The sequence below is a fragment of the Papilio xuthus genome, unplaced genomic scaffold (genome assembly GCF_000836235.2).
Source record: "Papilio xuthus unplaced genomic scaffold, Pxut_1.1 DF826115.1, whole genome shotgun sequence".
Taxonomy (NCBI): domain Eukaryota; kingdom Metazoa; phylum Arthropoda; class Insecta; order Lepidoptera; family Papilionidae; genus Papilio; species Papilio xuthus.
The window spans coordinates 4,636,911-4,652,303 of NW_013532534.1; the positions used below are offsets into that span (position 1 = coordinate 4,636,911).

Below are 15,393 nucleotides of genomic sequence, written 5' to 3' on the forward strand. Positions count from 1 at the left end.
AGTCTTTCAACTACGCTTTCGTAAAAACACTGCATGTTGTGAATGATTGTGTGCGTGTTCAGGGATGCAATGTGTAGGACATCGTAGCTATAGTTAAGTATAAACAAAAAATAAAGCGATCTCAAAGCCGTTGATTGGTTGCCCAGTGGCGGGATATTCAACGCGAGCCAATCAGAAAAAGTTACCGCTGACATCGTCCGCTCATGTATCATTACGATTACGGCGAACAAACGCGAAGTTCCCTACGTAATAAGCGCTGAAATCGTGTGCTCGATTGCAATAAATATTACTCGGTGAGTTTTATTCTTCCCTCTATATAATTGTAATCCAGAGTTATTTTGTTTAAAATAAAGAGTGGAAACATAGTTGATGTAACGAGACAAGTGTTATGTTCAAGCGATATTTATAGTTTTCAATCTAATTTTGTAAGCAAATGGCTGCCGAGTTTCGAAGCTAAGTGACATTATAAAATAATACAAATCGGTAGTAGGTAAGTAGAGCAATATATTATAATAGGAGTTTGTACAAATTGTATTTCATAGTGCGTCGTTTTACAATTAAACCACATTTTTTTTCTTCTGTCAATAAATGTCTAATAAGTGTGACAACCACAAACATTACATGATAATAGAAAATTTTATCGCGAATGTTGTGGTTATGTTTTGATGCGTTCAATTTACGTTTTTAAACAGAACTAAAAATATTCCTTTATATTTCGTTATATTAAAGGTAGTGAAAAATACGGGGTTTTTGTTATTTCTCATACAAAAATTAGGTATCCACATACGCGCCAAAAAGTGTACCCATATTGTTCCCCTACCGTAATAACTCATGCAATTTTATTATTTTGCATGTTTGCATATTGTTTCTCTAAATAATTCCCCATGGACAATGATAATGTTAATTAAAGATTAATTCTTTGTTTGAGGTTAAAGCTACAATGATTATTTACCGCCTAAATTCGAATTTGTTTATAGAATCGTGCCATGGAAGTTTTGTAAATTACTATGAATTATTATTAACCTGTTTGTGTTTTTCATTTATTTAATTTTACGTGATGTTAATTCATATTTCTATTTTCCAAATTGTAAAAATAACTTAAATGTTTATCAATGCAATCTAATTATAAAATTTTATTCGTGTATTATGGTGAAAGTATGCGTTCTAATACCATTTGCACAATTTTAATTTACACCTATATGAAAATTAGTATTAGACTTTCGTTATCCTTGTATGAAAGTAGGTAAATAACATAAAAACGAATAAAATCGATGACATAGGTACCGACCTATCAATTTGTTTGTGAAGCTATTGTGGTTAAGGTTTTAGATTCGGTTTTGGGGAAAGGGCTTAAGAGCTTAAGGAAGAAAGAGAGGAGAGTGCACTTTTTCCAATACTGATTATCAAACTAATAGGAATGGTCTAATTGGAGATGTGCCGTTTTTGTGAACTTTGAAAAAAGATCCATCATTACGTCAAAAGCGTAAATTTAAAATTAATACTTCGCATGTCCTCATAAACCTCCCTTTGGTTCGTGCTATCTAAATGTTAAGGTGTTGTATTTGAGTAGTCAAGACAGACAACAAATATTTCTGACACCTAATTCTAAATCAGTTAACTATTGTTACTGTTTAACTTTTATTCACATCGAACCGACAGTACTTCATCAAGATAGACTTTGGCGAAACACAAAAGGCGCATGAATACAGAATGATGATTTTATGCAATAATTACGAAAGCCATATATTTTACCGGAAAAGGGATCAACTAGGGACTTAAACATAGCATTTATAGATTAAGTGTTTGAACAATCCTTTAAAATTTTGGTAATCAAATAATTCTTGAAATGTTTTAGACAAGTTTACATTTCATCTAAATTTACTATATGTGTATACTCACTCATGTTTTGTATTCGTACGGAAAATAAATGAAGTTGTAAAAGTCTTTGTTGTTCGCAAGAAATTGTCTGGTAAACACAAGGTCTAATAACAGACATAAGACAACGTGTGCAACACAATTCTATTTTTGGACTACTCAGCTTGAATTTGTCCTTTATAAACTAACACATTTTCTTGAGGTTTGGCTTTATATACATCCAGATACCAAAAAGCATCATTTAAATTGTAAATACAACACAAATATAGGTATTAGTACTTAATTTGAAACAACTTAACGATTCGAATAGAATATTTCAATAGAAGTATTTTTATGTTGTAGATTTGGTTGAATTTATGTTCGTGATGTCAGCAATCAGAACAGTACATCCGTCATTGACTTAGTGTTTCGAACATGTTTTCGGTGAGTTAATTTTTTAATTTATTAGGGGGTTTTGTAACATCACCATAGAGATGCCACATAAGCGTCGCAGCGTCGCTATGTAGTTTATAATATAAATCAAACGACTGTCCCATGATGAGAATCAAAAAAGGTAAGGGAACATCCCCATGGGTCTCAACTGCCGAAACATCTGTAGAAAAACATGTATTCTCAGGTTTTAGTTTACAAAGAAACTGATAGGGTTGCCAAACGGTTAGGTTTTGCGTTACAGCACCGCATTTGGTTCTGTGGTGCCAAACTGACATCATGGCGCCTAACTGCTGTGCCACCTATGTGGCGTCTCTCTTATTGTATTGAGATCTAACGCTTTGCGATACTAATATGCAGGTATAGAAGATACAATAATGATCTATTTTCACAATCCCGACACATCCTTACTTGCTTCGTCTGCATTGAAATGTTTACGCATCCATAATGTAATTATGGGTCTTTTTATTACTACTTATTCTTAGGTAGATATTTACGGATTTAAAGTCCAATCAAACATCTTTATCATCATCATTATCCTTACCAGGTAAAGAACGGTTACCGGGCGCCTTTTGATGTAATTAATTTATATGATTTTAGGAACGTGTATTTTATTATTTTTAATTAAAATACTGATGCTAGTAAACATTTTAAATATAACTCATTATTCATCATAAGTCAGTGATCTTTTCATGCGTTGAAAAACCACATGTGTTACATGTTTTGAAACTCTATCACAGTTTAAATTAGTGTTCATGTATGAAATGAACAGTATAAAAACATTTTTTATGCAATAAATGTTGATTTATTTAAATTGGGAGTAAAAAAGAAATCCTTGAAACTGCTTGTAACGATATTAGTCATTAATTTGATCGTCTCAGAAGCGAGACAAAGCAAAAAACACTTAAGCTAGTAGCCTCAGGAGTACATTAGAACATATTGAATGTGCGAGGAATTGATGGTTCAATATTTAAATGTTTTGTTTCAAATGAAAGTGTTAATAAATTTGTACATTCATTTACTTGAAACAAACAAAAGAATTTGGATAGGAACTCGGATTGCCATGGCTGCGCCGCTAATCGCCTTATTGACCGGTCGCCGGCTTGCGCTCGTCGGACGGGAATGTTGCTAGTTCGTGCACTCTCGGAAGCACTCGGCAACGTTCCGTCGTAGTCCGCTGCGCGTTGGGGGCACCACCGAGCGCTTGTTTAGCGTCTAGCGTGCGGCGTTGCCAACTGTATTGACTTAAGCACGAACCAAGACAAAACGTACGCGCGTGGTGTTAAACTTACAGCCGGCAGCTTTTTCATAAAAGAAATTGAAAATCCGTGTGAATTTGTGTATTCAATCGATTTACAAGAAGTCAAAAATGTTACAGCTAACGTAGACATATCGAGTCTTTGTGATGAGATTTTAGACTGTGCGCCAGTGCAAGTGTTTTATGTGAAAACATATCCGTTATTAATGTAACGTTAATCGATTTTGTGTAGAGGAGAAAGGGATATGAATTTAACGAGTGTCGCTCGAGCTATAATATAGAGTGGTCGAAGCGGCATAAAGAAAACTGGTTAGCCGAAAGCGGCGATCGTGATATGGGGGAACGGGGCGCGACGGGGGGCGCTTGGGGTGCGCGCGACGATGCCTCGTGGTGGCCGGGCGGCTCGGGTGAGCTGCAACACCAACAGCAAATAAACGAGGAGATAGCCCGAAGCACGGCCGCCGCCACCCATCAGCTGTACACCTATAAAATGACCGGCGGCTTCAATAACAGCGGGGACAATCCGACTCCAAGTTTCGACTACCGTCTCATGACTGGCTCCAATGCGAGGCAGGAGTCCCCACAGCAGCCTTGGTGGTATGCCTCAGGCTCGGTGGAGGCTCAGCAAGCCTCCTCATCGGTATGCTTATCTATAGTAATAAAATATGATACAAGTATATGATACGATACAAGAACAATAATCAATGATACTAAATTAAAAGTTTGATATTCAACCAATGATATGCTAAATTTAAACATTTAATCTAAAACAAATGTCATTAAAAATAATCAGGGAATTAAATTATTGTTTAGGTATTTGAAGTGTAAAAGCTAGAATCAATGAATCCTAAAAATGTGTAATGCGCGTCTCATTACCATGACACAAAAGTTAATGCGCGCCAAACTATCAAATATGTAGCCAGTTTTATTTACGCACCTTGCACCTTCGTATTTTTTTACAAACATCAAAACATAACAAAGATAACCAAATATGAAAATGAAAAACATATTTCATAAATATTATGAAATTATAATATTGAAAACATTAACTTCCGGGACAATTTTTTAATTCCTATGCCTTATGCCTACTACATAAGGAATTAAAAAAAATCAATGCTGCACATATTTCATCGCATTATTATTACGAAAAGTTCTTCGTGTTGGTGAGAAACAGTCATACCAATTTATTTAACACTTTATATGTGTAGTACATGAGACGTAAATTGAAGGTAATTAGCGACTTGCTAAAACAAAAAAGGTGGAAACTATAAGCTATTTAGCGGGAATGACGTAGATTATTTGACAGACGAAGAAATGTCTAAGCAGCTTCCAATAAATTGCACAAAACGGAATCGTTAAGTTACTACAAAGTGCCAGGATATGATTCATTGAGTATTGTAAAGGTTAATGCTGGCATTGAAAGAATAGTTTAACATTAGAATGTTTAACCGCATACAAAAACTTGGGGAAACGCCTTTAAAGTTGAAGACGATTCTATAGTATGTGAAAGATTAGATTATTTGTCTCACCGACATATGGTATATTACATAAGTTTTTTTTTTACGATAAATTACGAAAATGAAAGCTGCACACGCAATGGGCTCACGAAATTACTAATTGCTCTGTTATAACTAAACTAGTGTGAGAATTTGATCTAATTGAGACTTTGGTTGTTCCAATTACAACCAAGTCAACAAACTTATCCACTTGATGGATCCCTATGGTGACCAAGAGGAGAAACTCTTCTCGACATTACCGTGAAAAAAAAGTGTCCCTTACCTGGGACACTCTGGTTTAATTAATTCCCTTAACAGCTTAACCCAAATGAAATAAAAAAGTTTGAATTTACTTTTCCCAAGTTCAACAAAGCAGGTGGCTGAGTTTATATATTACGTTATCGTTCTTTCATACAAAGAGAAACGTAGAATTTTGTTAGCAGCTGCCGACTAATTAGAAAAGCCGATTGACGGTTTTATTAGTTAAAGTTAATTTGAATAAACTCAACCTTGATATGAAATTTAGTTGAAATGTATTTTTCACTACTTAAGCAATAAAGAAAGAAAGGAAGCTTTAGCAAGCATTAATTTGCTTTTTGATACGAAAAGTACTTGTACAAGTTCGAACGAAAGAACCATTGAACTAAAGCGTGAAAAATTTATTTCGTAAGACTTAAATATTTAAGTTGTACGTAAAAAGGTACCAGACTATCATATTACATACATAACGAATAGTCCAAACTTTAGACGAAACTATTCTCTTTATAAATCCAGATTAAATAATTTTGTATAACTTTTACACGAAACAACAGTATCTTGCGATAGCGATGTTATGATTACAAAATCAGTCCAATACACGAACCTTCTAAAATTATTTTTGATTTATTTAATAAATGGGACCGCTTGTACGTAGTTTATAAAAGTTGTATATACAAAATAACTATGTTAAAAAATTCCGATTTATAAGTTACAATATACAGATTGAAAGTAAAACCGGTATGCACTTAAGGCACAACTAACAACAAAAAAAAAACAACGTACCCGGCGGACGATACCTCTAGTTAAAAGGAAAAGTATACAGGTTTGGCTTTTGTTAAAGGAAAATTTGATCACATTCCTCAATTTACGTGTAGATAAAAATGGGATTGATAAATATTAATATTGATAAATTGTTTTCATTCGTATGATCAAAAACGTTTGCGTAGTAGATAAATTTGGTTTTGGAATTTTGTTTAATACAAGTAAATACATACAAGAGGCTTCTTTCTACCAGGAGTAATGATACCGTACTATTAAAAAAAATATGAAACTATTTTTATTGTCAAAAAAATTTGATAATTTTATTACTTAAGAAACCTTATTTTCAATCAAATAATTTTGGATACGAAGATAGGAGACGAGTCAGTCGAAATGACGAAGAAAGTTGAGTCTTAGATGTGCTATGAAAATACGGTAATTTTCAATAGTTACTCGAGATATAAAGTACAACTTCATATTAGAGGATCTAATATGTTTATTTACATACTAGCTGTCTCCGGCGCGTCCGTCCGCGCGTATTAAAAAAAACCTAATTAGTAGCCTATGTGTTCTCCCAGACTACTTTCTAAATTTATAACAAATTTCAACGAGATCTATACTATCTTTCTGGAGATACCTTCTAACAAACATCCATCCATCCATTTAAACTTTCGCATTTATAATATTACTTAGATGAAGAGTACCTTAGTAAAGTGTCATAAGTATGACACTTCCCTAAGTTAAGCACTTTACAGTTTCAATATTATATTAAAAAAAACTCAAGAAAACAACATGTTATAATTACTATAATTATAAAACTCAAGGTTATTTGGATGGAAACTTAACGCTCATAATATTTATTTCTGTGCCTGTCCTTGGACTCGCGTCGTGGTGATTCATAGAGGCGGGCTACTAATTGTATAAAGAATTCATAAATCGATACAACTAACAATTTTACATTGCGATGTATAAAATACATACTTTAAAACTTTGCTAAATTGACCTTATCAAAATAGAGTTCGAGGATAAGACAATGAAAAAAAAGGGTCTTGACAGACGGACGGACGGGCAACAAAGTGATCGTACAAGGGTTCCGTTTTTTTCCTATGAGGTACGGAACCCTAAAAAGGTGAACATGATATGTTCAGTACATGTGCTATTAAATATCAAACTAAATAAATATGTATAAAGACAAAAGATAAATAATAACAAAACAATGTTTCTGGGAGTCGACGAATAAGAAAATGGACTCATTGGAATTCGATCATACCACCTAAAGGTCACTAACAAGGTCTTTTTCTTAATCTTATGTAAGCTATAATTATGTTCTTGTAAAGAAAATCATCGAAACCTTTTAGCTAGAAGCAGTATCTCTTTGCTGGCATAGATTTTGCGGCGATGGCGCTCACCAAATCCGTTATATGTAATTTTGATATACATTCATAAATGAGTCAGTTATTTTAAAATGTAATCATCCAACTCATTTTTGATAATATAAAATATATTTTTGACAGATGGCATATTTATACAAGTTGTTGGGTTTAAGTTAATGAGTGTTGCGTCGTAAAATCTGTACTCAATTTAAAACTTGTAGTCTCATGAACAAGATTATTTTCATAAAGTAGATTAGAAACGTTTATACTGCTATTGCGAAATTTAAAAATATAAAAATACTGAATTCTTAACAAAAAACAAAAAATGCAATGCCTTTGCGAGATCATACATACTTACAATTAGTTTTACCATAATTAATATGTAGCAAAATATTTCTTTAATACACATATATTCATTGTTCAATATTAGCAATTAATCAATGGCATTTAAGGCTTGGAGATTTTTATCGCAAAATTTGGGTTTGCTTGCTAACCTCAATGTAAAAAAACTCCCCAAAAACGATCACTATTTAATGGTTTTGATTTGACGTATTTATTACATACTTATTACATTAGATACCATGGGACAGTAACTCCATTTATATATATTACAGGCCTACAGTCAAAATAACCAATAATACCGTCATGACTCTTAAAATAGATTACTCAAAGTGATTAATTATATTTATTACAGCCTCAGAACCAGTCGAGCCCAGACCCCGAGCAGGGAAATCAACAGGCTAACGGCTTACAACAAAACCATCAGGCGTTGCAACAGCAGCAACAACAGCAGCAGCAACAACAACAGCAACATCAACAGGAGCAACAAAATCAAGCTATTCAACAACAGCAAAACCAGTTACAGCAACAGCAACAAACTCTCCAACAAGCACTGCAACAACAGACTCAGACGCTGCAACAAACTTTACAGCGGCAACAAAATCAACAGACTCTGCAGCAGATGCTGCAGGAGCAACAGCAGCAGCAACAACAGCAACAGCAGCAGCAGCAGCAACATCAAAACCTCCACCCGCAAGACCAGCAAAATGTCCAACAGAGCTTACAGCAGTTACACGTGAGCCAAGCCCACGTGACCGCGCTCGCGCAGGCGCAGGCGGCGCTGCAACAGCAGGTCGTGCAGTCCTTCCAGCAGCAGCAACAGAACCTGCACGATCATCTGCAAGCCGTGCAACAGCAACAGCAGATTCAAGCGGCGTTGCAACGACAATCTGCCACATTACAGGTTTGTGCATATCTTCCTAAATATTTAAATTCAATTTAAATCTTGATCTCTAATCCTTTAAACAGATTTGTGTTATAAACTTTATTACTCTATATCTTTTAACTTTATCCAAAACTAAAATAAGGCATAGTATAGGCCAATGCGTGAATCATTCATTTTAATGATTCTGTTTGTCAAGAAATAGCAGTAAAAACGGCGTTAAAATAATATCTGAGAGTTATTGCAGGAGTTGCAGCAACAGGCGCAGCAGCAGCAGGCGCTGACCCAGACGAAGGCGAGGATGCCACGCGCCCGCGCATACAACAAGCCGCGCGGCAGGATGACCGCGTACGCGTTCTTCGTCCAGACCTGCAGGGAGGAGCACAAGAAGAAACATCCAGAAGAGAACGTTATATTCGCTGCGTTCTCAAAGAAATGCGCGGAGAGGTGGAATGTAAGTACATTTAAATTCATCCATATTGTGTGTATAGTTATAGTCAACCTTTAATTACGCAGATCCTAGGCTAAAAATTCCTAAACTTTATTTCTCGGGGGTGTAAGATGGCGAATCTTGCGCCCCCGACCCTAGGTTTACCAAAGACTAGGAGGTCCGTTGTTTACTTGCTCTTTGTGACGAAGTTTGATCCGCTGGTTACAAGTTATGAAATTCCATAGACAATGTCGAAGAAAGAGAAGCAACGCTTCCACGACATGGCTGACCAGGACAAGCAGCGCTACGACCTGGAGATGCAGAGCTACGTGCCGCCCAAGGACGTGAAGGTGCGCGGCCGCAAGCGACACCAGCCCAAGGATCCCAACGCGCCTAAGCGATCGCTGTGAGTCACGGTCTCGACACATTTTAACAACATTTCACACTTTTTGCACTAAAACACTAGTAATATTACCCTAGCTTAAACAATCCAACTTAATCGCCTTTCTCATATGTTAATTAAGACACATTGCGGACTGCAATGGTTTTGGGAATACCAGTTACGGTTATGAGTTATTTTTCTTTTGAAATATCTTGGTGGGCAAAGATCATGTCTGCTATTCGTAATATTGTGTTCTGCACTGCGACTTGCGAGAAGTTAAGAGCCGCCAAAATATCTGAAAACAGTTTACTGTATTACCCATACTATGTATGGTAAAGAAATGAAATGGATTTTTGGCAACTGACCAATTCATTTAAGGACGCAAGAGAGAATTAGCATTAATTATTTCGTGATTCATTTGATGTAGAAATTAGTATGTAAAGTTTTTACTAACAGATAACGATGGAGAACAATGGCATAAACATTGAATTGTGTTATACTTGTCAGGTCTGCGTTCTTCTGGTTCTGCAACGAGGAGAGGTCGAAGGTGAAGGCCAAGTACCCTGACTACACGATGGGTGACATAGCCAAGGAGCTGGGCCGGCGCTGGGCAGCCGCAGACCCTGACACCAAGGGCAAGTACGACGCTCTCTCCGAGCAGGACAAGGCCCGCTATGATAGGGTGAGTCACCTCCTCCATCCTTACTACTTACCACCAGACCTGGTACAAGGTATATTACCAGTCGAATTCTCATGAAAATGAGAAATTATATCATTATAACGCTTATAGATTGTATAAAAATTGTTTTCCAAATAAATGGCATTGTCAGTTAGTGACATGTCTATATAAAATTTCTTATTTCTATTCAATTCTACCATACAGGAGTATATAGTTTCGTTATCATCGTAAATAGCAGTCGAATATACATAGTTTATTCATTTATAAACAAATACTCCAATATTTTTCAAACTATAAATGAATTCGATAACAGCCATTTTGTCTCTTAATAACTTTAGTTCTATATCAATTCTTTCATAATAATGGAAATATGTTCATGTATTTTAGGAGATGACAGCTTACAAGAAGACATTAGAACAAGCGCAAGCGCAGCCCGAGGTGCACGAAGAGGTAGAAGAGTACGAGGCCGAAGAAGAATATAAATGTTAATGTGATGGAAGGGAATGCAAATAATAAGGCAACCACGTACTTGTTATTTACCGCACGGAGAAAAAAAACGCATTAAAAATATATAATCGTCATGAACATAAACATTTGTTACATGTGATTAATTTCTGTGATTAGGTATAGAGGTATTCAAATATGTTGGCAGCTCAGAACATAGCATGAATTGTACAGAATACAATTTTAGATGACTTTGAGCCGTCAATATATTTGGTACTCTATGTGTGAGCAATAAAAAAACTTGTTATATTTAGCGTTTTTTCCCCGTGCGGTGAAAAAATGCAGCAGATCGAATCGACCTTACTTTGAATATTTTTATAATTATTTCACTAAACACATCTCCTATATTCAGTGATCATTTTATAAGTTTTTTAAGTTCCAGTGGTAATAAATACTTGAGTCGTCTTTACCTCAACTACCAATATGGTAATCGGTTGTGACATTTTACCATTATTTGTTGTTAAATTATATCATTTTTACTGTATTTCTGTAAATTGAATAGTTTTTGTTCAATTATCAGTCATTTTCAGGAAGATTTATTGAAAAAAAAGTACTTAAATTTTAAGTCTGGATTTTTTTCGCTGCTAATTACTTACGAATAATGGATACTGATTCTTGTGTAGCTTAGTATAGAAAGATTTTTTTAATATTTTTATGAACTCATAATTGAAACTTAATCGATACTGACTTAATCAAAGATATGGTTCAATTCTGATATTTTTTAATGAAATCCAATGAAATTATATTAAATGTTTTACCATTTGCTTATTTTAACAAAATCATTTTTTTTTGTTTTCCATAGAAATTGGACCAAAAAACCTATTGGTTTTCTTATAATAATTTCAAACTAAAATCTGACTAAATTTTATGTACATTTTTTATGTATGTAATAACTGCTTGCCTAAGCAACATCAAAAATCGAATTGTATTTGGATTATGGATTATTTTTGTACTATTTAGTTTTACCCAGTATTTCATTAACAATTTATATAAAAATATTTAGATTATATATAAATTGAATCTCGAATCAATTAATACAAAATAAATAAACCGTGTGTCCACATTACATTAAACATTCACATAAAACATGTTGAGATCTCAGATTCTTTTAGAGAAAAGAAAAATAGCGATAATTATTTTTATGTGAGTGCTTAATCGATGCCAATGTACGGTAAGGCTCCGTTCACATTAACCAGGATGAAATATGATGCCGCAAATAAAAATGAGCTGTATACGATTGAAACAAAGTTTAATTTTACTTAGCACGTATTTTTTTTCAAGTGCAAGCGTAAAAAATACGCGAAAAGCATAATTAAACCTTATTTCTATCACGTAAAACTCAATTTTATTTGCAGTAAATGATCTGCTTTTATTTACACCCCGGTTTGTGTAAACCGACCCTTATATCTACTTCTGTAGATGTATTGAAATTCTAAAAAAAAAGTTGTAGAACGTTTTTTTTTTAATCTTTAAAAATAATAATATGAATGTTGTTTTAATTCGAAACAATGAATAAAATTATTTGAAGTGTAATATAAATTGTTGTTAGGCTTTATGTAGTTTCTTTTATGTTTAAATTGTTTTTGTTGTAATGTTTATCGGACGACTACATTATTTTTGATCGATTTAAGATCGTTGTTCCTTTTACCTATTTTAAGGTCGAAATTGAAAGGTGTGGCCTTATTTTTTCAAGAATCATTTGGCAATATGTAAGTTAAAGATAGTCAGGAACAAATTTTAGATTTAAATATAAGTCATTGGAAAAGTTAATATTATATAAGTTTAGTATTAAATATGAGAGACGATGTATGAATGATATTTTAATACTTGTGTCCAAAAAAAATGTATATAGTTACCTAGTTAAATTATATTTTTTTGTAACCCATGTTTTTGTGTAAATCGCAAGCGATGATGTCTGAAGTGCTGCAATCGGAAGGACTGCAAACGTGATAGTACGTAGTCTTAAAGCCACTAAGTATTTTGTCTACACAACTTTAGACTCTGTTAGGGTACCTGGAACATTCCTGAGAAATTTAATCTGAAATTCTATCGTTTTTGCAATAATTTCAAATCGGAATTAATAATTTTGAAATACTTTGGCGTTTTCAAAGAAAAATAACACGATATTACTAAATATTTGTTATGCAGAAATAAATTTATATTTATTAATATTGTTCTAAATTTTATACAGTTACGTTTTGCGTTAAAAGGAATGTTTTCAAGCCATATTATTTTAATATTCAACATATAAGCTAGAAACGCTTAGTTATATTTTGCTTGATATTATGAATTCATATACAGAAAATATGTTTTGTATAATTTTTCAACTGAAGACAATTCCAGGAAATTTCCGTAATATAAAAATAAGATAGAAATTGGTGAGGGCAATGAATGAGGAATATTTTTAAGGAGTGCGTGTAATCGGAGCCGATATTGTTTTGAATCCGAGGACTGTACAAAACAATATAGTGAATCTTTTACACTTACAATTGTTTTATTTTACCCTTTACCCACAATAGGAGTTATAGCAAACCCTTATTTTAATTAATCAAGATACCCCTGTAATGATTTGGACGCAATAGCAAATCGTATAAGTAGACCTTTTTGAAATATCTTGGCGCTCTTTCTATCTACGCGCCAGCACTATGTTCGAGCCGCCAAGATTTTTGAAAATACTATACCTCTCTCCAAGTCGTCGGAGCTTAGTTAAAAAAAACTACTCTTCTATAAGTCTGGCAGAAAAGATATTTGAATAAAACATTTTTGCTGAAACTGTCATAAGATATAAACTAGGAAGTGTCAAAGAAATAAAACTCGTTCATCTTAACATTTTTAATAACTGCGAAAATTCACTTCCACAATTGCACTAACATTCAAACTGCGGTCAACATGAATAATTTATTTAGTCATATATAAATTGTAATAAAAAAAAACCATATCGCTATATTGCAAGTCGTTTGACATCAAAAATTAAAAAAAAACAATAATCGCTTTACATTTGTATAAAAATAAAATAATAGTTCAAAAGTTGCCATAATACAAATTTTTGTTATAAATTGAGCAGAGACCAAAAGCAGCGTCAGTCCGAAACTCGACTTCAAAGCTTTTAATATAAAAAAATACAATAAAATATTTTTTTGCTGACCGTTTGTGTAAATACGCCAAGAAAACTTTTTATTCATAGAAACTGAGCATCCATAAAACAGCCGTTAATAAAATGTAACATGTCACTGTTTGAACAGATTTAGTTAATAATAATTGTCTACATTCACACCATTACAAAATAAGCTCTCTCGACCGTATAACCTTAACGGGAAATTTTTATAGATTATAAAACTATCTATTTTTTCTTTAACGACAGTTTTTCATTATAACATAATCGGTCATAGATAAAAATAATAGCAAATTAAAAAAAAAACATCGGTTAGTGTTCATAAAAATCGATTATAAACAGCCTCCATTTTAAAATCGATTACGAGTACAAATTATATATAAAGATACGTGATTTTTCTATCGCGGACTAATTAGAAAGGATTAAAATAAAGTGCAACTACGTTTTTACTAAGAATGTGATTGAACTAACTTAGAAATTATTGCAACAATTACTCATCACTAAACTTTTATACCTCGTACGCTACAAAATGCGAGCCGCTTTCAGGCATTTATCTACTTAAAACTATTACTTATATTTCATCACATTTTTAAGTATAACAAACACTTTGATTATTTGAAGTGGTAATTTTTTTTATTGTGTTAAAAAAAATTAAATGAAAAATGAAATGATCATAAAGCCAAATATTTTTTTTTCAGTTTGTAAACTTTTCTTGATTATAAAATATTTTATAAACATTACGAAAAATTACAAAATTAACTAAACATTCAGCCAGAAATAAAATCCAATATAAATATATAAAATATTGGATGTGTGTATTATTTTTTTTTGTATTTCCACACGGTGGGTTTAATTATGCATATCATGAACAAAACCTTAATAATAAAAGTACAAAATCTATTACAAATGCTAATTCTATATCTGAATGTCTTAACTGCTGATAGCTTTTTTAATCGAACGAAAAACAAAAAAAATCACAAATTTTTTATTCTATATTTATGTTTCTGAACATACAAAACTTAATGTTAATTGGGAAAAATCGGAAATTTATATATAAAAAAAAAGATTCGTGTAGATATGAATTAGAATAGTGTGGAACAAAACGCGACAGATGATTGTACTTTTCGATATAAATTCAATAGAGAAAAAATAATGTTTAGAAAATTGTGTTAAAATTTATTTTCAACTGAAAACGACTTAAGAAATAAATGAAAATGTATGATTTATTTCAGTTTAATCCTAATTACTTGCGATAAACCTTCAAAAGTCTGTAACAATGTTATACAAAACATTTTTACTATTAAACGATATATTATTTTGTATAACAATAAAATTGTTAACAATTATGTTTTGGTATTTATCAAACTTTCACTTATGTGTAAAAAACTATTGCTTTTATAATAGGATTCATAGCTACAAGAAAATTCTATTATATAACATACAAAGGATAAATATATCGTGCGATATCCAAAAGCTAAACTGAACGACGATTTTTTTACTTTATTTGTCGTTTAATCCATATTAATACCTATTTTAATTTTTTATAATACTTTTCGAACACATTTTTCAGATTTTCATTATCCTATATTTTATTTGAAAGTTTTATTATCAAATAA

The 15,393-nt window shown here is 32.8% G+C and overlaps 1 protein-coding gene across 3 annotated transcripts; it reads left to right on the forward strand.

The window, feature by feature from the left end:
• Window positions 1-203: 203 nt before the first annotated feature.
• LOC106123402 (high mobility group protein DSP1) lies at window positions 204-12,019 on the forward strand. 3 transcript variants are annotated; one of them, XM_013319685.1, is made up of 7 exons: window positions 204-293; window positions 2,218-2,298; window positions 8,143-8,691; window positions 8,918-9,124; window positions 9,346-9,506; window positions 9,990-10,164; window positions 10,549-12,019. In XM_013319685.1, exons 2-7 carry the CDS (start codon window positions 2,290-2,292, stop codon window positions 10,648-10,650), a joined length of 1,203 nt encoding a protein of 400 aa, XP_013175139.1. In that variant the 5' UTR covers window positions 204-293; window positions 2,218-2,289; the 3' UTR covers window positions 10,651-12,019. The 3 variants fall into 3 exon arrangements, with proteins under 3 accessions (XP_013175139.1, XP_013175140.1, XP_013175138.1); XM_013319686.1 differs by lacking the exon at window positions 204-293 and adding an exon at window positions 309-490; XM_013319684.1 differs by lacking the exons at window positions 204-293; window positions 2,218-2,298 and adding an exon at window positions 3,488-4,202.
• The last annotated feature ends 3,374 nt before the right edge of the window (window positions 12,020-15,393 follow it).